Raw genomic sequence first — 25249 nt, 5'->3', positions numbered from 1 at the left:
GGTGGCGCCTCTGTGAAAAAGTATTTAAGGGCACACGCGCCACACAGGCAGAAAAGCAGGAAAAGAGTGAGATACAGCAGAGCAAACACCAAGGTCAGAGAAGTACATGCTCCATGGTAGAGCAAATACTCCCTAAAGGACTGCAGCCCACAGAGGATTCACACCAGAGCAGAGGATGAGCAAGAATGAAGGAGTAGAAGAGAACCACAGTCCTTCCCTGCACTGTTCATGGCCTCACTGAAGGGACTGAGTGCCAACTGTGGCAATAACAAGGGGGAAGGAGTCTGAAGGGAAGCTGAGAGGTCTGGGCAGTGAGAGGTGTTTTCCTGAGGTGTTTTAATGCTTGCTTCATTTTTCCTTCTTGTTTCACAATATCTGAGTCAGTCAGTATGTATTAACCAGTAATAAACTAATTTACTCCACTCAAGTCTGTTTTATCCATGATGGTGACCACAAAGGGATCTCCCAGCCTTCATCTTGACCTATGAGCTTTCTCATTCTTTCTGTTTTCTTCCCCATCCCACAGGACGGGGTAGGGATAGAGCAAGTGGACATGTGGGATGGAAGTAAAATCTTTAAAAAAATCTTTAAAATCTTGGCTGTGGGCCAGGGCCAGGCCACCACCACCCCTGGAGTCGGCTGTGCCCTGAAGGGCACTGAGGGCCAACAACTGTGACATGGATGAACCAGCAGCATCAGACAGCATTTTCTGCTGTCTGTTGCTGGCTTTAACCCCCAGATATTCAAGTTTCGCAGGTAAAACAACCAGAAATAATATATGCACAATTTATTTACAAGCACTGCTTTAAATTGTAATGTCTAGAAACCATACCCAAGGAGCATCTATCCCTTCAGGGGAGCAGCGGTATGCACAAGGTAGGCACAGGGTGGAATCTAATTTAGACTTCAGAGGTAGCAACATTCTCACCTCTTTTTGAAATGAGAATCTCTTGCTTGACAGTCATCTCATTATTTTTACATTTAGGAAATTAACCATTTTTTGTATTTCTTTCATCTTTGCTGGTTAGAAATGCAAGCTGAAATTAAAAATGCTACTCAGAACTATCTGTTCCACAGCAAAAATGAATTATGCTTCCATCTGACAGCGACAAAAGCATTCACCACAGGGGCATTAAAGCGTACACAGACTTAGGAGCGGGGGAGCTCTCAGTGCTGACGGGAGCGCCCAGGGGACAGCGGGAGCCGGGCCCGGTGCGGCCCGAGAGCCGCCGGGACCTGCCGGCGGGGCTCCCCGGCAGCTCTATTTTTACTACGGTATGTTTTGCATTCAGACTTTCCACTGCAGGCGGCCCGGGTCAGGGGATCCGCTCTGCCGGGGGAATCTGACAGGTCAGCTCAGCCAGAGTTATTTATAGAGGGCGGGGGACTGAGGGAAAGGATGCGATCGGCATCATATTCTTCTGCCGCGGGGCAGCCGACTGCGAGAGGCGCCCAGGAGCAGCCCCTCCATCGCCCCTCAGCACAGCCGGGCAAGGCCGCCGCGGCCGGGAGAGCGGACAGCCCGCTGGACACGGGCACAGCCCGCTGGACACGGGGGCTGCTGCCGCGAGAGCCAAAGGGACAAGGCTCAGGCGCTCTTCCTTCCCTCTCTGTCCCCAGTTTAACTCCTGAGCCTCTCGGGGAGCGAGGGCTCACTCCCTGCAGTCTCAGCAACTGAGGGCGGGGGCTCCCGGAGTGAGGCCCAGGACAGTTGTAGTGAAACTGTACACAAGGCAACAACTGACTGCCGAGGACCAAGAGAATTAACAATTCAGTGGCAATGAGAATAGTCAGGCTGCAGCTATCTAGATACTGTCTTCAGTCACCTCATGAGTGCGAAGACTTTTGCAAAGAGGATTTAAGCTTTCTTTCTCCCACTATGACAATCCATCACTTCATAGCAGGTTATCACCTAGCCTTCTCTCCTGGCACTGGAGAACTCTGTGTATCCAGCTTGCCACTTATGAGGTCCATTTCTTTTCAGTAGGGAAAGAAACTAGGACAGATTACAAGCATCAGTATTTCAAACTGTAATCACACTGCCCCCCTCAAGCCCTGCTGCTTACTTAGCTGCTTCATCCTGAAGGCATTTAACTATCAGGAGGCGTCTGGCAGCCACATTTGAAAGGGCCTTAGTTGCATGTGCAAGTCTAAAACTGCCCTGCTGCAAGTGGCCTGACATCCGCCCCTGCCAAACCCTGGCTGACATTCAGAAACAAGACATTCATCTGGCCTTGTAAGCACTTGCTAAGGATGCCTGACACGCTGACAGGACTCTTCCCACACAATGTAGCTATAACCACCACCTTTTAAAACCTGACCCCACTAGGAGATAGTGCCAGTGTATGTAACTGCCTGACAGCATGACCTGTTCAGCCTGAAAGCACATGACCTGCTACCCAGGGCCTCCCAGTCCAGGTGGAGTCAAATCCACAGCTCCCACTTCCTAAGGAAGTACCAGTAGTGCTTATATTGTGTCTCCAGAACTGGGATGCACTGAATCTGCTGGGCCTCAGCATGGCAAAGATTGACAGAGCTCAAACATCCACTTAGCCACACTGAAGTGTTGTCTTCCTGCTTGTAAACAAAGGGTTTGTTTACAGTTCACCATTTGTTGGTTAGAGCAGTTGAGTCGGAGCTGCTGGATTTCTTCACCAGATACAACAATCCCAAAATTCCCTTGCCTGTTTCACCTTCAATTGAAAGGACCATTCTCCTTCTGACAAATGAGATTTCTGTCTAGGTGCTTATCCACCTCAGCCTCTGCACACATTCCTTGTCTGGCTGTGCGACTAATGACAAGAAATTATGTGTCTGGCAATACATGGGCTTAATACAATGCCAGGACAGTAATGTTCCTCAAGGGAGCTGAGTGCTAAGACCTAAACATGTATATCAGCTTAGCAGGAAAAGAAAAATTTTTAAAAAGGCAACTCCTACATTCAAGTAAACCCACATTTTAAAATAATTACTGGCACTGTTAACAGTCCTAGCTTTGACTTGTATCTGCAGACATCATCTAATACATAATTAACAGCCAAACAATAACAGAGATATATGAAATCGTCCTGTGCACATTTTATAGAACACCTCAAATCATGACACATTTTCAACCATCTACCTACAATACTTTTAATTCGCTGGACATTCCAGTTATTTGCACACAGTTGAGTGCCAGCTAAGACGTACGGAAAGGAAGTGAATGTTTCCTCAGTATTTTATAGTTCCAGCTCCAAAAGACCCAGGAAAAACAGTATTTTGTCCTGATGGCTTCATGAGACACTAAAAGCACAAGCAAGCTCCTCTAACATGGGAAAGCATGCTGTATGTACTACATGGCTCACCACCAGGAGAGCCTTCTCAGGAGGATGAGTGCTGGTGGCTTCCTTAAAAATGCATGCTGAGTGAGGATTACATATGGGGTTGGAGGGCCAAGCTTCTCCACAGGCAGCAAGACCTGCCTGTTTGGGTATTTCATAAATGGCCTTTGGAGGAGGGAAAAAAAGTCATGAGCATTTCAGTTCTAAAAGAGGTTTAAACACTGTTTAGGAATTCCTTTGTTCAGCTGGAGGAATCCCCATCTTCCCACAGAACCTAGATGTCCAAGGTCCTCTGGGGATACCACCAGCATTTATAGGGACACAGGCAGAGTAGTTCTCTAATTTCTTGTATTACAACTTCGCTGTTTGGACTATCTCAGTGAAACATTCATTCATTCATGTGCCACAGTACCCAAGAAGCTTATAACAGAGATCTCCAGCTAGAGCATCCATTACAAAAACAATCAATAGAATTTAGTCTGCTGACTGATCTCTCATTTAGGAACACAGGAAGGGTGTACGTACCCATATGAAAAAATCTACTATTACACTCTTACTGCTGAAAGCCAAAACTTCCCAAGAGATCCTGTGAATGCATTAAAAGCTCTAGATATTTGATTTCACTTCAGAGTTTCATAATCGCAACCAGACTGCCAGTAAATTAAGTTAATTAATTAACTGCCTCCCATGAAATGCATCCAAGGACTCTGCATTTTAAATCAAGTGCAGCAATGATACTACTGAAGTATACTGCCGTGTTTATAAACTTGTGAAACCCCCTGCTGCGGCATTTCGGTCGCGTACGATCGGTGTGACAGCGCGAGCAGCTCCGTCGCCCTCTCCGCAAGTGCCACGCATCAGGCTCAGCACTCCGGCGCGGCCCTCCCGGCGGCGGAGGGCGAGGGCAGCCGGTCTCTCCCTGCGGACGCTGCCGCTCGCTCGCCGTGGGCTCCCCGCTTGTAGAGCTGCGGTCCCCGCCGTGCCTGCCGCTCGGACAGCGCACCCGCGCCGGGGACACCGGGGAGACACCTGCGCCCCGGCCAGCGGAGGGAAGGACAGGCTCAGGGGACCCACCCTGCAAGCTCGCACTAGCGCAGCAGCCACCTCCTGCAGGTTCCCTCTCGCCTTCTCTTATGCAGCCTCTCCCATAACGGCGGCAGACTCCCTCATCCCTCCCCACAGGTGTGTGCTGCGAGACTGCCCACACCACACCTGCGCTATCGCCTCCGGACACTTGCAAGCACACAGGCTGGCTCTCTCTGGAATGATTAAGGGCTCCCTCTGTGACCCTGTAAGGATCACCTCCTAACGGCCAGCGGTACCATCCCGCCGGAGAGCCGTGGGAGGGGGCTCGGGGTGCCTCCGCCTGACCGCAAGGTGCACCGACGCAAGGATAAAGCCAGCTCCCGCTGATGCCGGGGGGCAACTACCGCGCTGGAGTCACGGTGCACCGGTTCCCCGGGAGCCCAGCCCCCGATAGAAATGCCATGACAGCCCTGACAGAGGTTAAGCATAAACTTTGCTCCTGCAAATCCTGGCCGGACCTGTTGTCGGATTCGAACAACTCTGCGCTCCTTCCAGCGGCAGAGCATTTACCAGGCACAGCAGCCCCGCTGATCTTCCGCACTTGGCGGGTCGAGGGCGCCGCTCGGCTCTCCCTGAGACGCCGACAACGAGCTCTTCTTCGCTGCGGCTCACCTGCCGCCTCTGAAAGCGGCCGTCCCCGGCGCGTCCCCGCAAGTTTAGACACAGGAGCGCTCCGGGACGGCCCCATCGGGGCAGGTCACTTGTCCCCAGCCGTCCTCTAGGCCGCCCCTCCGGGGGACACGGCCCCGTTTCTGCCTTTGAGCCACGGGTCCGTTCTCGCTACAACAGCTCGGCGAGGACTCCTCCTCCGCCTGCCCGAGCACCGTACCGCTCAGCCCCGCGGCGGCAGCGCAGGCTGTGCGCCGAGCACGGGAATTGCCACTGGGCCGGCTGCGGCCGGAACTGTCCCCTGAGCGCGCCGCCCCCGCCCGCAGCCCGGGGGTCACCGAGCAGCGGAGCCAGCCGCCCTCCCAGACGCCCGGCCCGCGCTCCCCAGGCGGCCCCCCGCGAGGAGGGGAGCGCCCCGAGGTTCGCCTTACCCGGCTGGCGGAGAGGACCTGCCGGTAGCGCTCCTCCTCCGCAGGCAGGGCAGGGAACTGTTGCGTGGAGAGCATGCTCTGGCTGCTGCTGACCCCTCTCCACTTTGGCAGCCCCCTCACCGTTCTCTACCTCGGTCTCTGACGAACCGCGTCCACCCGCCTCCTGCACAGACACACTTGCCAGGAGGGCTTTGCATTTTGTCTGCTCTGCAGACTCCCCCTCCCCGCTCCTCCACCCAATAATAATAAACCTCCGCGAGAAAGAGCCACATCCCCACCCCTTTCGCACACAAGGCTCTAGCCCTTGGGGACACGCTGAGAGACAGCCCACTTGCTAATTTCGCCCTAAAGCCATCCCCCAGGGAGGGAGGATGGAGTGGGCACAGCCTTTGCGCCCCTCCCCATCCCCCCATCCGGTTAAGGGACGCCTCGTCACGCGGCGAAGGGCTTCAGGTGGCAAGACAAGCCTGAGTCAGAGATGGTGTAGGGGGCAAGAACCCGCGGGGCTCGCCCCTCGCACCCCTTTACCTTGGCTCGCCGGGGCTCCGCCGCGCCCTGGCCCCCGGGTCGCCCGGACGCGCACTTGCGGCTGAAGCGATCCGAAGCCAGCCCAGCGCACGGACCTGCGGGCGCTCTTGGCCCACCGAGTCGAGGCGCAGAGTTCAGAGCGGAGGTTGGCAAGCGTGGGCCAGACTCCCGTATCCCTTCATTCATCCGCGGATGGACTTCCCTGCGCTTTATTTTACGTTACGCTCCGGCAAAGGCTTTCCTTTCAGCCCAGGGACGGAGAGTTTGGCGCCTGCAGGGACTGCAACGCTTCCCTCTGTAGCACAGCGGCTGGCCTGTCGCAGCCCGGCTTCTAACGCTCCAAAGAGAGCTGAAAGAGGCGCTGGCACCGCAGAAGCGGAGGGGAAAGAGCTCCAGCAGGAGGAACCTCCCGGCGCCAAAGACTCGTTTCCCCAGCTCGTTCCCCGCAGGAAAGCTCCGGCCCCAGCCCCCTGGCGACAAGCCTGCCGTGCCCCGTTCCTCCCCTGCGAGGAAGCGCTGCGCGGGAGAACAGCGGCGACTCGACGGCGTTACCCCTTGTCCCGACGCCGGTCCTGGTCCTGACCGGCCCCAATGATCCGGAGCTGGAGGGATGTGCTGGCTGTTGCATATCTATTGAAGCAAAATTCTCAGGCCAAGAGCCAAGTGCCGCCTGAAGCTGCAAATGACAGGGCAAATGTCCTACCCCCATGAGATACCAGCTTTTAAGACCTGCATTTGATCTATTTGTTCCCTTGCCCTGTGTTTGCATTCAAAGATGTCAAGTCTGACTGAAGCCCCGATCTGTACACACAACAGAGCTCACCAATACTATCCAAGAATGATAAAGTCAACAGGACAAAACAATGAGTACAAAATGGGCGGAAGTGTGTACTACCAGAATAGAAACAGTTCAGGACCCTTCCAAAAGTGCAGGGACTACTGCTGGGTTCTGAGATGACATCTGTAAACCAGAAAGGCTTCCAGTTTTTCCTGTGTATGATTTAGTACTTCTGAAATGCTATCATTCTAAATGTAAATCAGAAAACTCCCAAGAAAATGTGAACCACCACCTATGAACATGGACTCTAGCCCTGTCGGCACTCTTGACAATCAGTGAGGGTGATACCCCTCATCACAGCGTTTACATTTGTAAATATAAACACATTGTGTTATATATGTTTATGCTTAAATAATAAACAAGATGCTTAGCATTTTTTCCAGTTTCTTTTCCATACCTGTATTTCCATACCTTCAGATTCAGGCCCTGTTACCTTGCGTGCAAACGTTATGGTGCAGACAGCGTTCTCTGTGCTTCTGCAGTGCCAACATACTTAGAGGCTTCTGCTCATGGTAACTCAGTGCTGCACCTTTTACCTAACCAACCAAACATCTCTCCAAAACAACCTCCAGCATCTGCAGGAAAACAGTGGTGGTTTTAAAACAATTGCACCAAAAATAGGAAAAGCATGGAAAGAGAGAAATTATTTATGCAAAATAAATATTTTGTGCTGTAATACAGGAATCAAACCATAATTTGTGATTCATTACAGAGATTAGGTAGCCCAGTCAAAAATTCTAATAACAGTAAATGACAATGGGTATCTAAGAGGTGCAGTACATGACTCAGACTGCAAAGCCAGCTTGGCCTTGGCTGAGGATGGCTTCAGCTGGAGAACTGTGAATTCCAAACCCCAAGTCAGTCTTGACTCCTAATCTCAAACTATTTCCTCCAACAGGAGTGCCACTGAAACTGGAGTTTCGCAAGATTCAGCAGCATACAAAGAAAGCCTGAGTTCTGGTTTTGTTGGTGATTTTATGGAAATCACTGCATGAGCAACATACAGCATATATAATGCTTGGTTGAATGAAGCCACAGTTCCCTCAAAGCATGACTTATTTCTACACAGCTGCTGTTTAGCCTACCTTACAGCTGAGTTTGATGTATCACAAGTCATATTCATACACTATCCATACCACAGAATTGTTTTCTGGTAGCACAGCATGTAGACATCATAATGCCGTGTTCAAATAATTCATTAACATCTAACCATCTTAGTGGAAAGAAGTGTATCTCATTATCTTATAATTAATTTGACTTAATTTGATTTTTTTTTCCTTAATTTTTACCTTGCATTTCTTTTCCTAGGAAATTCAAGACACTACAGGTTCTTAATTTTCTAATTCTCTAAAGCAACTGACTAATTTACTTGAATAAGAGCAGACGGGAATACAAATATAATCATGAAGGAAGGGAGCAATTGAAATGCTCATAGATAACAACTGGTAACAGTATGCAACCCAAGCAGAAGAGGGATATCAAATCTAAATGAAAATGAGAACAGGGCCACACATGAGCCTGTTTGTGTGTGTCCAAACAAGAATGCTCCAACCTAAAGCACACACATCAAGCTTTCACTGCCTGGCACTGGAACACCCTTCAGACCAAGCATCTCTGTGCTCTAACCTCACAACACACAAGCTCATCACCCAGAGAAAGCTGGCACAGGGCAGATATGTTTTGGAGCCTGAACTACTACTGAGATAACAAACTCAGAGTTCACTGCTTTAAAGCCACAATCAAACATAAATGCATTTATGAACAAATTTTGGTGCTTTCTGCTTAGTAACATTTCTTTCTCTAGTAGTTAATGTCAGCACAAATGTCTAATAAATCATCTATATTTCTCCCTGTGAAGCCAAAAAAAAATCTACCAAGTCCATTCCCATTTTTTTCACCTTAATCGACTTCCTCAACCCATTTTCACAATTATGTCAGAGCAGTAACATGAAGGAACACAATTACATAGTTCCAGCATTCATCTGAGAAGGAAGAATCATCACTACCAGAGAAGGGGGCAGAAAGCATACCTAAATCTTGGGCTGCAGTGTGTCAGTCATCCTTACCTGGGAAGTTGCTGCTTCACTACACCAGTCCTTGAGAACAAACAAATTTTCAAGTTGTTTTTGATATATTTATTGTCCGACTTGGTTTTTACATTAAATTAACACACACAATAGATTGATACTGTTACAGGGAAAAAACTTGCCCTAGGAGTTTCCAATCCCAAACATACTGAACAGTTGTAAGAACCTTGGCTCAATGGAAGGATACATTTTCATCACAATGCATCCAGAATCAGGAAAAGCCACAATATTTTTCATTTTACACATACCTAAATATTCTTCATGTTAAGTCATCATCAGGCTTCTATCACTGTAATTTCCCTTCAACAGCAGGTCAGATTACATAATTTGTTTTAATGTATACTGATCAATATGCATTTTTTTTGTAAGCTGTTAACATTAAAAATATTTGCTCATTACATTATGTAACAGCACATTACATATAAATTGCTACCAAACCCTACCTTCAGCTCAAAATTTCTTTTCTAAAATTGCCATCTTTCATTAATATTGAATAAAAGGTGATTTTATCTGTATCTTTTACTTCAAAGGTTGTTGACAACACAGAGCTCCAACCAAAGAAAGGCAAAATATTAACTGTAAAAATATTTTAAAGAAATGAACAAAAACCTAGTAATTTATTAAACTGCAGATTGCTTGAACCCCCACACTTTTTTATGCCAAGAAATAAATATCTGGTTCAGCAGGCAGACCAACAGAGTGCAAATGACTCAGATGGTTGGATAAGATATACAGAACTATTTTGAATAAAATTTCAAAAATAGGTATGCCTTGCATATGCAAGGTTCAGAAGAGATACAAATCCTTTAAGAAAGGGAATACGCCCACTCACACACCTTTGTATGAACAGAATGAATTTGTATAGTAAAAATTCGTGGCAATCTTTAATGGAGATGATCAATGAGAAGCCTCTTCCTCTCCAGCATTTCCCACAAATATGCAGAAAAGAATACTAAGAACTTCTTCAAACATCTAATAAGTGCAGTTAATTAGTATAACTCGCTAGAGAGAGGTTTCTTCTCTTTGCTGTACAAGCAAGGATAAACTTTCCATTGTAATTATTTTAAAGCTAGCAGTAAATAAAAAAAAATTAGTGACAGTCATGCAAGATAAAAGCTGTTTCCACAAAGTTCTCATTCATGTTGATTTCCATGTTTCAGCCAGAAAGGTATCTTTTTGTACTTTTGGATAAACCATCACATTTTACTTCATCTGAACAAAAATGCCTCTCCTTTTTCCTTAGTGACAGAAGAGTTACTGACATATGCAGTCACAATAGAATAGCATCACCTCACTCTTGTTAAACATATCTGAAATTATCTTCCAGGCATTAATATGATACAAAAAAGTTAAAGCAACAATATGAAACAATGTTTACCTTTTATACTAGAAAAATAAGAAATTCAATGGAGATGCCATTTTGCACAGTGTAATTTCAATTAATTCTACAACTTTAAATACTAATGGTCTGACACATAAGTAATATGTATCTCTAAAATTTAATTTACAACCAAAGTACTATAGAACAGCATCAATTCATGCTAAATATTGCCAAATTTTCCCCACCTTTCTCCTCATTGACCAAACTTCTGTGAAAAACTGAAAAGAAACTAATTTCATCTGTTTTCTTAATCTATATAATCAAAAGCTTCTGCCTTTTTGCAGCTTTTCTATTTTATTTTCTTGCTGCTGAATCAGAATTACAATTCGATATCTGTTCAAATTAATACTGGGTCCCTTCACAAGTAAGTCAAAATCAACCAGAAGAGCTTTCAAGCAAACTGCAACATTTTCTGCTTACTCATACATATGGTCCCACTGCTTTTGCAGGATTTGTTATTAAATTATATGCCAGAATTACAAGGGCATAATACTGATACCTGTTGGTCATGCACCCCATTTTTTGCAGGAGTTGTAATCACTGTGCAGTAACCTGCAATGCTCAAGTATCAGCAAAAAGTTTCTAGCAGAGGTTTAAAAATTCAGTTTTCTGATTTCCCCATTCCTGAATTAAACTTGCAGTCTCTCAGCTGAGACTACATAGCCTCTCTGATAATCCTGAAGCCAGATAAAAGCCTTCCAGTTCTACCCACCAATACTGATAACCTAAAGCAAGGTATTCACAAGTGTCAGTAAGAAAACATTTAAACATTTGGAAGTTTAGCTAGAAGGTTTAAATGTGACTACCAAGCATCAGATGGCTTCAGAACATCACATTACTCTCTTGTTACACTGTCCAATTACATTTTTGCACACCTGTGCAAATATCCAACTCTGACATTTATCCACACGAATAGTCAATTGATACTCTTAGGTTTAATTTCAGAGTGTTTTTCTGCTGCTGGCAGTTGGGGCAACAGTGAGAATGCAGCCTTGTACCCTGAAACTTCTTGACATCCCTGTTCAGCATATGCATCTGTCCACTAAAGGAACTTTTCAGTTAGTTCAATTTTGAGGAAACAAGGGTGGGAAGGGGTAGGGTGAAACAACAGAAAAGCAAGCCCCACCATTTGTAAGGGGGGGGGGGGGGCACTGTTTTGTTTGTGATACAGCTGAATTGAAAGATAGTTCACATTTCCTTTATCTAACAAAGCTCTGAACAAGGCCCCAGAATATGCAAGCCTAAGTGACCCAAGGTCCCCTGTTAGGTGCCATAATTAAAACTGGTGTGAAGCATAGAATTATTGTGTGATACAACAAAGATGAGCATAAGAACACTAACCTTCAATAAACAACTAAGCTGATTTTACAGGAAACATATATTCAATAAACCATTTTATACTAAGCTATTCTTAATATTATGAAATGGAGACAAGGAAAAATAACAGAATAATAGAAGAGATGTTAACAAATCCCAGTCAAACTATCAGCATTTCAGTGTAGACTAGAATCTACTATTACTTTTGGTGTCCGACTTCAGTTTTGTGCTGTGAATGTAGTAACACAAAAGGTGACATTTCTTCTCTCCTTTACATTTTTCTTTGCGAAGAGTATACATACATAATCTATGCTTATTAAGTTCCGTTACACACAGACTAATGTAGGAATAACAGCTACCTAAAATCCAACTGAGGTATATGAAATATTGAGTTGTTTTCAGTCATTGTAGACCATGAGCCATGCAACCATCACAACAGCAACTCCGAACACTGGCAGCATAATGAAGTTCTTGTACTTTTGCCATGATGATTGTTCAACTTCTACCTCATCCTTTCTTCTCTTATTCTTTCTTCGCCCTTTTAATCTGTTTTCAAAAGCTTCCAGTTCAGCCTAGATAAAGAGAACCACAGGTAGTTGACATTTGTATCAGAATTAAAAACAAGGAAATATGAAGGTTTTAAATAACATTACCAAGTAACATTCCATAGAAGTAACTGTCAGCCAGAAGTTACACATCTCACAGATGTGTACTACACCCACAGATTGGCACTACATCCCACAGGTACAAAGCACACTGCTTTCAAGTATTAAACCATTGTTTAGTCCCCTATAAAAACATTGCCAAAAATGCAGCCAACTGAAGATTTGCATGCTCAGTTTTTTAACTCAGGCTGAAAACATTAAGCTAAAAATAATGCTATTTCCATGAAATATGTTAAAAATACTTTTTTTTTTTTAAATTAAAAAACACATTTGCATTTAAGCTAATTTACCAACTTCTATAAGGGCATAGGCTGAAATCTTCAAAGACATTCCCTTGTAATAAAGATGCATTCTGCCAAAACTAAATCATAAGTAAATAAAAACATAAGTAACTAAAACTCTATGTTATTTCCCTCAATTCTTTATATTTGCATGGTCACTAAATTTTAGAATAATTGCTATAATCTTAGATACACACAAAAATATTGTATTTGTTAAGTGTTGTAACTTGAACATTTAATCACTCATATAAATATAAGAGGTATATAATATCCTTCAGTAGGAAGCACATGCCTATAGGCCCAAAAATGGAGCAAAACAATTGTAAAAGTAAGAATGCCAGGCTTCCAACATAGAATGGTAGTTTCAGGGTCCCTTCTGGAATAAACAATAGGATCTCTGATCCCTGTTCCTCATCCCCCTCCACATTTATTTTAAAAGAGCATCATGAGAATACAGAAAAAACTCATTTGAGTGTACAAAGCTGAAATAAAACCGGAACTAGGCAGCTAGAATAAAGAGTGAAGACTAGGATGAGGCTCCAATGAGAAGGTATCTAATTGCTAGGAAGACCTGAGACAGACTAAAGTCAGAAAAAGTCTGATGATTTCCTGGATTTTTGGTCAAGTTGTTAGCTACCAGAGAAAACATGAGACAAGGCACTAGGGAGCAGAGAAACCAGATGGAGTGAAAGGAAGTGAGGTGGGAGTAGCAGAGCGCAGCAAGGCAGGACTGGCTGGGCAAAAGGCACAAGACTGAGCTGAAGCAGAGGAATCATGGACAGTGAACAGGGACAAAGCCTGGCCAGAGAGGAAATAAATCTGTGTGACTACAACTGCAGTGCTGCCAGGAAGAGGGACTAAGACAATACAGTAGGTGCATTATAAAAACAAGAAAAAGACTCTTTTGGGAAATGGAGAGTAGTAGTTCAGTAAATAAAATTTTCATTCAAACTCAAGGTTGCCTGATGTCTGGTCTTCCTTCACTGACAACAAATATTTGTCAGTTTCACAAAGCAGCTCTTTCCTTCCTGAGCCTGATACCACTGTTAGCAGGAGAAAGGGACCTATTTTGAAGTCTATTCCTTTGTACCTAATAAAGGCAGAAATTGTTGGCACTTCTCTGATGATATGGGAGAAGAGTTCAGACAAAGTCACAGCCCATTTGAAACAAGATTACTCTCAACTAGGTAATCCTCCCTTAGAAAAGCAAAGTATTTTAATGAAACAGTTTTTCAAAATCCAAAATCTGAAGGCAAGGGCAGAGTTTTTATGGTTTTAAAGACAATATGGCAGTATTTCATGACAGTATTTCATTTACTTGAGTGAAAGACACTCAAGTAAAATTTGGAGCTTCTATAGTTACTATACACTTGTGATCAGTACATTTTAAAAGCAGAAAGCTCTAGGAATTACAATAGTTCAATTAAAATATAGTGCTCAAACAAAATTATGTAATAGCTATTGAATTGCTTTCCTAGTGAACTCTACAAAAACCTGTCTAAAAATAAATATATAATTTACAAAACCAAGTAATGCAAATAACAGTGAAAAAGTGTATTTACTGAAAGTGAGGATATATTTTTATTAATGGGGAGGGGAACACTTGACTATTTAACTTCTAAGGATCTGTTAAAAAATTTTCTTTGGACATAAAAAAAAGGGAAAATAAATCTTTCCTACAAGTCAGTAAATTACCCTTCAGGTTCAAGACCCTAACTTCCAGTATTGAAACTCTAAACAGTTAGCTTGAAAATTTAACTAAACCTTTTACAATGGAGAGGAACAGACAGAGCTTGGTCTGAGTTGTTAAATAATCAAAGTGCTGATCTTTTTTCCACCTCTAGCAGTTGTGAAAACCCTGGCCTCACAGGGCCTCTGAATTAGAAGCAGAGGGAAAGTTTGGCTGCTAGGGCCACAACAAGAAGCCTAGCCAAGCCATCTCTTCCACTAAGAAACAAGTGATTCCATCTGTAAATGGTATTAGCAAAAGTTGCTACCAAATATAGCAAATACCAAAATATAAATGCACAGACTTACTAGAGCACTAACTAATTTGTATATAAAACATTTAATGAAGTATTAATCAAAATAGTTTTAAGAAACTGTGACTAACAGATGAACAGTCTCTACAAAAATGTGCTAATGACATTGAGGAAGGTGGTACAAGATGCATACTTTTGTCAGAAGGGAGTACACTCAAAAATATACTTTTAATGTGACCCAACACCCTACGACAGTGACGTCCTCCAACTTCCATCAACAGATGGCAGATAATGAGTTCTAACTGGATGGGAACCAATGTTACATAAAAAGGCTGCAGTAGTTGAGGTTAGTACTTGCATGCAGTTCTAGAGCCTATTTATTAGTTACAGCTGTCTCTTTTTTTAACAACTTGTTTTGTCTTTTTTTTTTTTTTTTTACTGTTTCTATCCTACTGCTTCCTAATGCACTAAATAACTAAATTAACCTTCTAATAGCGTTCATTATATATAGGTGAAGTTTTCCATCCCTGAAGTTGCATCCATCACAAAACACATATGCAGGAACAGTGGCCATATATTGCCTAAAGTTACTACAGTGGAGCTGGAACTGTGAGACTTCAAAGGATGTACAAGTAGAAAGCAATGGTGGTGTGACTGCAGAGAGAAACAATCACTGCTGAAGAACCCAGCCAAAATCCAGCACACTCTGTTGGTGGAGCGAATCTGCTACTGTTACAGAGGAGCCTCCTTACTGAGACTTTACTAGAGGGACTATAAATCAAGTGATTTTGAGCAGAAATCATTAGTATTTGGGTGAGATGGCATCTGGAATGCATGCAAACACTCAGTACAAGACAAACATTAGCAAATTTGGCTTTCTAGCTCTAGGACTGTAAACGTGTTCTTCACATGTTTAAATGGCCATTAGCATACATCAGTACTCAGCTTGCAGAACCAACACCTACAGATTTTTGCCAATTTGTTTCAGACACCTGTATGTAAGTCACACTTCCTGACCTATATGCCAGAAGTAACATTTCCAGGGTCAGCTTAGAGAATAAGAATTAAAAGAACTGTCTAGGAGTTATATGAGGAAATATGTGCTCAATTCTATAGCCAGCTGAGATATGAATGTTGCAACAAACATTGCAGGATGATCACAGAACAGTGCCCAGTGCTCTGAACAGATGCATAACCATGTTTTTCTTGCAGGATGAGCAGATAAGGTTCTCCTCTGATAAGCAAAAACATGCCTTGCCAGAGCAATTTAGATGTAACATTTTCATAAATTACTTAGAGAACTTAAAAAGTGTGTATAACAGAAATTATGACCCACAGAGAGACTGTCTGTCCTAATGAGATTGGGGAAATGGCACAAGTGCATCAGCTCTGTAAGCCTCCCTTGCCCCCCTTTCAAGAAGGGAGCAAGCCACTGATCCCTGATAAAAACAGTGTGACATGCAGGTGAAAACACAAGTGTAAACCAAATACACAAACACTGTGATAACTGAGTAAAAGGAGTCAGAAAGCACAAACCAGACATGGAATATGATTTGGTGTCAAATGCTCACTCAGGCACAGGAACACATGAACTGGCTGGAAGGCGTGCAGACTCCAGATGGCAAACCTGTCCTAGCCATCACCAACTGGGCTTAGAGCGTTTGCCTGAATGTGACCAGCACCTCCAGGCAGCTGGCACAGCAGCTTTGTGGATTACAATGCCAACCACATGCCCTCACCACCAATTACACTAAATCCATGTTTCCTCCCCCAGCCCAGAGACCTTGAAGGACAAAGACTCTTCTAGCTGTCCTTGTTCTTTCATGATAGGAGGGGGAAGGGCAGCTTCACCCAATATTTAAATCTTGCAGAGGCTATTCAGTATTCTGTAGTGTTTATGCTGTATAAAGTGTTTGATTAAAATAAAGCATACTTACTAGTTTAAAAATAAATTACCTTGTACAAAGCTATAGTAATACAAAGTTACCGTTTTGCACAAAATTATGAAAATTGCTTGCAGAAATGTGGCCTCAACCATTGTAAATAATTTACAGCACACAGAGTATGGTAACAGCTGACAGGAATGACTGTGCATATCACATTAAAAACTATAAAATTTTAATAGCATGTAAATGACATTATTTACTAAAAGAACAAGGTGGGTATGATGTGGATGAGGAAAAAGAAAGCCTAATACCTGTTGTCTTCGCTTCTCCTCTTCAAGAGCAGCTTTCGTTTCTGCTTCTTTTATCTGTCCAGACACACAAAGTTGTAATAAATTGTTGTAAACAGCAGCTAAACCTATTTTCTTAAGAAGTCATAATTACTCCTATAGAATGGTTCTCAGTAAAAGCCTGCAAACTTTCTGTCATGTGAGCTCCACCATCCAAAAGCCACATGAAAAGTAGTCATGCAAGATACTATTGATAACTCTATGGAAATATTTTGCAGAATTCAAGGAAGCAAATTAAATGCTAAAAAGTATTAAGAAAAAAATGGTGCAGAAAACATTGTCAATACATAAAGATGTCACATACTTGAATCTTAGCACCTGCATTCCATTTTGGTCCTAGAATAATAAATAAATGTGAAACCTGAATGTATACAAAAGACAACAGGATGGAGTGGCTCCCATCTGAAGATATGCATAGCTAGGATTCATCAGGTGACTAACAGGACACCAAATCCTGGAGAGTACACAGATGCCAAACAGGGATAAAACATCAATAATTATGTTTCATAATGCAAAGGCATGAAATTAATTTACCAGGAGGTTGGCTCACAATAGAGGAAAGTATTCTACTCCCACAGAGTATTTGGCTAAATCTAGAATTTCAGTACTACAGGACATTTGTAGATGCCAAAATTTTATGTCAACTGAAAAACAACCAGGCATGTTAATAGGAGATAAATCCAACAAAGGCCATTAGAAAGACACCATCTCACCCTCTTAAGTTACCACAGGAACAGTATATGGAAGAAGTTTCTCTATCTCCCTTTTTTATACCTTTTTTAGGCTTTTAGCATTGCAGTCACTGAATCACTCCCTTAGAAAATTTAGATGTAAAAATCTATTAATAACTTGAAATGAAAAAATCTTGATCCTAGTAGCTGGATGATTTGCATACTAACAATGAAAACAGTTTACTGACTACTGTTTGCACAGGTAGAATTGATTACAAATAATTTCCAATTCAAGAGCGTTGGATGACTAAGGAGAAAGCACACTAGCTCATGCTTTAGAATGCTGTAGATCAAACAGCAGGGACTGGGGGCAGGGCCAAAAGTACAGTCCTATTTGCAGGTTTTCTGACTAATTTTGAAATTACTAAACCTTGTATCAAATAAAAGCACTACTGAGAATTTCATTAATTTAGATACAATGGCAGAGTCTCTTTAGAAATGTCTGTAAAGGACCTTTTCAGCCATGCACATCTGCAATCTGAAAATCTGGTGTGCAAAAAGCTACACAATGAGCCCCCTTGTTTTTCACTGCCACCTAATGGCAAAACTTCATCTACAAAAGAAAAAGTGGCCTTCAAATCTGGAAAAGAGCAACAGAAAAGCTTCTTTTTACTCTGGTGTGGTCATGTTTGTATAAGATACACAGGTATAACGTACACAGATAAAGGGAACCTTAACTATTATAATCACAGCATGGGAAAACATTTCTAGGACTATTTCTTTAATAAAATGTACAGTAAAAGACACATTCAATTCCTAGGAATCTAATGAGTAAGAAATGCTTACTCAATAGGTGCCAAACATGAAAAGTTTCATTAAGAATTAATGCACTTTGGTTTTAGAAATTAATGGATGTCTTAAAAATGTGCAAACTAATTTATCTTTGTAAATGTTTGCAGTTTTCACCAAGTTTTTTTCCAGTCTGGACACATTCAAGAGTAATAGACATAAATAAGCCACTTGATTAAAGTGCCTATATTAGTAGGCTATTGTAGTATGCAATTTGATAATAAATCAACACAGGTTACAAAAAGGTGCCTAGAAAGAACTTGAATAAAATTTAATCACTTTATATAAAAACCCCAGAATGGGTTTATAATATATATAAATACCCATTCTTCTGAGAAGAAGGTAGACACAGCTAGGTTGTGCCATCCAGTATGTCTGTGGCATTGCTTACAGCAGAGACTTGTGGCCATTTGCTCATGCCTTAGACCATTTCTACCTGTGGATTACATCAGGGCAAGACATTGGCAGGAGCATCTGCTCCAGGCAGACAGCATTGACACTGCAGCACTCTGAGACAGGCTGCTGGGTCTCAGCTCATGCACTCTTACTGTCAGCTCACCTGGCTTTAGGGAGGGACTCCATACACTATGAACTTATCATCTTCACATTCTTCCTGGAACTATTTGTTGTGGTTGGCATTCCCTAAAGGCATATCCCAAGAGCTTTAGCATTCAACCTGCTTGCAAAGTTGCAGGATTTGGTCAGTGTGGTACTTGCTAGAACTTGTCAATCAATCTTGAAAATCTGAGCAGAAGCTGACTTGTTGGCCTTACCCATTGAGTTCTTGGCTTGTACATTTATAACATCTAACACTTACCTGATAAAACCCAAGCAACTTAGCATCAATTCTTTTTGTGTATGTTTTTATTAAAGGTTTGTAATAGCAAGGAGCCTATCCTGTCTTTCTGTGTGATAAATTATGAAGCAAATTCTTTACTTCATAAAAGAGCTGAGCTCGGGAGAAGCCACATTAACAGCAGTCCAGGTAGTATTCTGCAGTTACCAGAAAGTCTCAATTCTTCCAGTATAGGATAACTAATACCACATGGCAGATTATACTCCACACTGGACAAGCTGAGCAACTGATAGCTGCAAAACCTTGATTGGAAAGACAGATCTTAGAATACTCTGTAAAGCAGTCTGACTCTAGTCTTACAGCACTAATAATGACTATTTTATCATCACTGATCATCACTTGTTCTCAGTGAAAGAGGAAAGAACCAGTTCCAATCAATTCAAATAAAAAAAAAGCATAATACTGTTTAAAAATAGTATTTGAGTCAATTAACACCATTCATAAATTCAAGACTGAAAAAATAGCTACTATTCAACAGCACATCCACTTATGTTGCATTTCTGCAGGTACTGCCTTGAAAAATAATGTGTTCTTTTTTCTACTTTTCTTGAAGCTCTAAGAAGGAATTATAGCTCCAATGGTTACATTACCTCATATGCTTTCCTCTTCATTTCCTTGCATAACGCATCACATTCCAGTGAAACTTGGCCTTCTTGTATCTTGCTGCACTGCACTTCCTGTTAAGCAGAATTTGTCTTTTATAATCATTTCCTTATATAAGATTTTAATTCTCAACTTCTTTATGAAAATAATAAAACTTTCTTATTTAGTGAAACATTGGTTTAACATATAAAGTTAATGACTGAATGTTATTTCAACCTGTAATTATGTATTAAATTGTCCTTTTTTTTCTTCTTTCTAATAAGCTAAGCTGAAAGGAAGAATAAATCTACAGTCCAGTTTAATTTTTCTCCTCTTTACTCATCTGTTTGCCTTAGACAAATAAGACAACCTTCTGAACCTTTGCATTTAGAGTGTCAGTAATTTCATATCTATTATCTTAACTGGCTTAGATTACAGGACATAGTCTGGTCATGGGGGGGGAAATTAAGTCATTGTCATTCATACTTTCTCCCCTTTTCCTAGTACTGATTAAAAAAAAAAAAACAAACAACAAAGTGGTTATCTGTAAGCAGAGGGTACTCAGTTTTAAGCACTTATTCTATATATGTCATCTTTTCTCTTGCTGAGCATCCCACCTGCAAGACTTCTTGGATGCACAAGACACTTTTTGGAGAAGCTGAGGACTCTGGGGAACTGCTGGATGGTTCAGAAGTTAATTTGGGTCCAGAAAGGTAATTTGAACATGACAGATTATGGGGTTTTTTCATTAAGACATTATCATTTGTCAAAACTTCATATAAATTTCTGTTGTTCCCCTCATAACAGTGTATAGCTATAGTAAACCTGTTATATTACTTTGTCCTTATCTGTGTTAGAAGCTAAGAATGCTGACACCCATACTTGTTTTTAGGTTTGCAGGGAATCTTAATTAATTATAGTAGTTCAGGTTTCACAATATCTGTGCTAATTCCAACTTCTGTACATTTTCCCAATATTGTCATAAAAATGTCATTTTTATTCTCAAATCACTCCAGGTCATCTGAGTATTTTTCTCACAAAAATTTAAGTGTGAATAAAGTTAAAGCTATTGTAAGTCAGGCAGCTAACATATTTTAGAACTAACAAGATTTTATATTCTCCAGTGAATCTGCAGATATCTTCAGTGAATCTGCCCAGATCCTCAGTGATGTGAATTGTAACAGCCCTACTATAGCAACAGGCCCTATTCCAATCTGCAGCATCCATACAAGCTCATGAACATGTAAGGAATACGCATCCTTCAAAAACTGCATCTTGTAAATTTACCTTTTTCAGTCTCTTACAGAGACATCGGAGTTTGACCTTCTGGCTGCAGTTAAGAGGACAGCTACCTGAATGGCAAATCTCTTTACACCGGTGACCACAGGGCAGCTGTAAGGAACAAAACACAAATTAAACTCCCTCATCAATAAAGCATTGCAAAATTACCAAGAACCTATGGAATTGGTTTTATTTCAGACAGAGAATTTTAACAGAAAACTCATTCAGGTAATCAGTCTTTAACTTATGAAATAATTGATTTTTCTTTTCTTTTTTTTGTGGGGGGAAATGTTTGCTTATTATATACTAGATTTCAGTTCCTGTAGGATGATTTCTCTTTTATTGGCACAGCTTCATTGGAAGACAATTTCTCCTTTCACATGTTTCAAGAACAGTCATTTCCACAGTAACATATACAACAATCACGCTAGCCATCTCTATGCTGGGGGAATACAAATGGATAAGGTAGAAAACCCTGAAAACTGAAATTATGTGTACTGTACCTACTTGTAGATTAGACAGAGTAATAAAGGAAGAGAAAAAAATCAGAAGCAAAAATATCGCAAAAAAAAAAGTTCTATTCAAGCATTATCTGAACTATGCAAAAGTCAAATAAAGGTCACCAAAATTCTTATCATGGCAAAAATAATTTCACAAAATCCTAAATTCATGCATTTGGTAGATTATCTTATTTCTGCCATGTGAAAGATAAAGTCTTTTTTTACTGCCAGTGTAATTTTTAACTTACAAAGAAAATATCGTTCATTTACTGTGTAAGAATTGAGTTACTAATTTAAGTATGCTGATTGATAAGAATGTAGCAGTGCTCCCAGCATTGCATTAGATAAAATATGTCAGGAAAGTAAACAGATTTTTTTCATTGTTAAGAACTTGACTAAAAATATCCCTTGCTCATAAGAAGTCTTTCCAGTAACCATTTTTCATTTTCAATTACATAACCTAATACTGTTAATAACCAAAGATAGAATCTCACAGAAGATATCTAAGCAACTTACTTATAGAGAGCTTTAAAGCCCCCAACTACTTAAAATAGCATTAGACAGTGTTCTTTATCAAAAGTGAAATTTCATCTCTTCACTGTCATTAAGGGATTAACACAAATTGGAAAATGCCCTAAGACATATAATTTTAAGATTCGTTTTTCCCATGTATTAAAAATTCAAAATGTATACATACTACATCACTTCATCCACAAGAATGAAAACAGTAAGTAAGTATCAAACCCAGGTGGGTACAACTTTGATTAGTAAATCTGGGTTTTCACAAGTCCATTGGAATGGGCACAACATCTGAGCCAGTATCATGAAACACACACCTAAACAGAACATGAATCTTTCAGACTAAAATTATGGAACACATACACATGACTTAATGTCCATGACAATCACAAACCATTATAGATACTTTGTGCTTTTGGCTCAGTTTCCTAGTTATTGTTTCAGCACATTTCATACAGGACTAGAAGAAACCTTTAAGTCACCATGTTCTGTCCTGAAATCCAGTCCTCCTACAGGCAGGTACCTCATATATCCTTCCAGCACTGGATGAACACTTACCATGGAAACAGTCCCCCATTCTGAGCCTATTCTACTATTTCACTAAGGAGGTCACTACAAGATGTAAGAGCTTATTTTTTTTTTAGTTTCCTAGGTTTGTTCTAGCTAGTCTAAGCTGCAGTTCTTATCCCCATATTGAAGTACTTCTGTCTTTTCTTAAAAGGCTCTTTATTATCATAGTATTGCCTTAATTGAATTTCAACTTTGCTCAATCAATGTTTCTTGAATACACAGCCAGAACTGCATGTAATATTTCAAGTGACATCTCAGCAAGAAGGACTTTGTACAATGCCTTAATTGCACCTCATTCTTAGTAGAGCATGTTCCCCAAAACATCTTCAGCTCTCATTGCATTTCTCTCCAGCTAATCATGCTGTGAAAATAAGAATATCTGCTGTTTCCTGGGAGCTTATTATAAGCTTCGTATGTATGGTCTTATTGTTTTGGGGTGTTTTTCTGTATTTAATAACATGACCCCAATACATGTGTTCTACAGATGCACTTCCTCAATTCTCATACACTGACAACCCCCCACAACTTTTCATTAGAAAACTACAATGTTTTTACTGCCAAGGTCATTACTGAAAATAATGCAAAGTTAAGCGTCAGTTCAGTCCTTGAAAAATCTTCCTTATTGTTAGTATCTCTTGCTCCATCTTTTTCTTTAGTTTTGATGTTGTTTTGGGGGAGGAAGTTGGGTGGTTTTTACAAAAGATAATCAAACACAGTTGTTTCTTTTAGCCACCTTCATGCTGGTATTAACCCTCTCCTGTCCTAACTAGATATTCACTAAGTAGCATTGATTCACTCACTCAGCTGAAGCCACATGCAGCAGATCTCACCTATTCATTTTATCCGGAGGGGAAAATATATAAATTGGTCACCTTATCAAAGAAGGAATCTAGGTTTTTTTCAGGCACAAGTGATCATCAGCAAATATTTTTCCCTTAAATCAAAATGTTATTTTGCCTCATTTTGAAAATATGAGGGGAGAACCTTGTCTAAATCTTGTATGCTACCAAGGCGAGACTACAACTCAGAACATGGAATCTAATGGCTGAGTCTCCTCACAACTGACCACAGTCTCTGCAAAACCAATTTGCTACTGCATGAACACTGTCTCCTGGCTCCCTACACAAGAGCATCAGACACAGTAACTCCATCCAGTCTCACCTCCAAGTCACCTCATGCTGGCTAGAACAAGCCATGGCTAGAACCATTACTTCCAGCTTACTCTTCCATAGTAATTAGGCACATACTCATTAATAGTGTCAAAGCCCAGTCGTATCCTGACTAACACGTCAGAGTTGCAAATTCAAGACAGTAACCCTCATCTCATCCTCTAAGTGCTTCTGCAATAAAATTCTTAGACACCATTAGACCAAAATATTTATAGCACAGGAGTATGTTTAATCCAATACTGAAAAGCAAATGCACACACTTAAGTTTCCCTGCCAGCTTTTTTCTTGTCCTATATCTCTGTGTGGGGAACTTTCTTCTTACTCCCTCCACTGTAAAAACAACACTAAAAAAATATGAAGAGAAGCTGTGAAATGAATGGCAAAACAACATTTCCCCATGACTGCAGAAAACAAAAGCAATCATTCTGCTGCTTCTGCTGGATAAAAAATGTAATGGGAAAGGATTTTTTTTGCTTGTTTTTAAGTGTCAGTACTGAACTACTTGGTGCTCAAAGTGTGTGCCCCCTTTGGGGGGGCACTGTACAAAATCTCTTGTCAATAGCTTCTGGACTAAAGCCCAAATTGGACAGGCTTTATGTTTGATATGGCAAGGCTATTAAAAGAAGGGATTTAATCCAAAGCTCTGAAAAAAAAAAAAAAAAAACAAACAAAAAATGTCCTACAAATATTTTTTCCATAGGCAGTGCATTCAAGTCTTAACATTATACCCAATGATGATAAACTCTGTCAACACTTATGGAGATTTAAGTGAACTCCAACAGAAGGCAGTAAACAACCTTTGAGTTACTACACATCTCATAACACAGAAAATAGCCTGGTCCTAAAGAAAATAGCACTTTTGAGTACCAATTCCAAAAGCTAAGTACAAAAGAGAATTTTATCACTTCCAATTTTTTGGAATTTTTACAAATTTTTACAATCCACATACATTTGCAGTGTGTGTTTGCAGAATTAAATTTTATTTCCAGAATGCTTAATTAGTTCAATGCATTAAAAAAACTCCAAAAATTTATCATAATGGAGTCATGTATTCCACATCAAGACAAAAGTAGAGTGCACAGTAAAACTACAAAGTATGGCTATTTTGTCAAAAAATACTAACTACATGGAATAAAGTATTAAATACAGATTCACAAATACTAACAGGAAAACAAAGACAATGAAAACTGATCGACTTAAAATTTCTATGTTAGAATTGCCTCAAAACATCTGCAAGCATAAGAATTTAATCACTCTGATTAAGAAAAAAATAAAGTTAAATTTCCTTTAACAGGATATCTTGTTATTACTACCAAACAAAAGAATTAACTTTTTAATTAAAATATCTCATTTATAACAGTTGTTGCAGTATTGAAGACAATGCTTCTCCCTAAAGCAGAAAGGAAATTCAGCATTGCATACAGCTGACAAGTTACATTTTTAGTTTTATACTGCCATAGCCAAAAGAAAAGCATGAAACTTCTCAATTTTTTT

At 41.0% G+C, this 25249-nt stretch overlaps 2 protein-coding genes across 3 annotated transcripts in view; both read right to left on the bottom strand.

The window, feature by feature from the left end:
- Window positions 1-6160, bottom strand: part of CORIN (corin, serine peptidase) — a 119859-nt gene extending 113699 nt beyond the window's left edge. Inside the window, exon 1 of one of the 2 annotated variants that reach the window (XM_058803488.1) lies at window positions 5975-6160. In XM_058803488.1, the coding sequence (XP_058659471.1) occupies window positions 5975-6160 (186 nt within the window). Of the gene's footprint in view, window positions 1-5446; window positions 5644-5974 lie in introns of those variants that run through there. The other variant, XM_058803489.1, reaches the window with a different exon arrangement.
- A 2799-nt stretch (window positions 6161-8959) lies between these two features.
- Window positions 8960-25249, bottom strand: part of NFXL1 (nuclear transcription factor, X-box binding like 1) — a 44860-nt gene continuing 28570 nt past the window's right edge. Inside the window, exons 19-22 of the mRNA XM_058803298.1 lie at window positions 21004-21108; window positions 19725-19811; window positions 16723-16776; window positions 8960-12169 (exon numbers count right to left, since the gene is read on the bottom strand). Coding sequence (XP_058659281.1) covers window positions 11996-12169; window positions 16723-16776; window positions 19725-19811; window positions 21004-21108 — 420 coding nt within the window. The 3' untranslated portion in view covers window positions 8960-11995. The remainder of the gene's footprint in view (window positions 12170-16722; window positions 16777-19724; window positions 19812-21003; window positions 21109-25249) is intronic.

The sequence above is a fragment of the Ammospiza caudacuta genome, chromosome 4 (assembly GCF_027887145.1).
Source record: "Ammospiza caudacuta isolate bAmmCau1 chromosome 4, bAmmCau1.pri, whole genome shotgun sequence".
NCBI lineage: Eukaryota > Metazoa > Chordata > Aves > Passeriformes > Passerellidae > Ammospiza > Ammospiza caudacuta.
The sequence above is the reverse complement of the archived record's forward strand: the minus strand, read 5'-3'. Positions and strand labels throughout refer to the sequence as shown.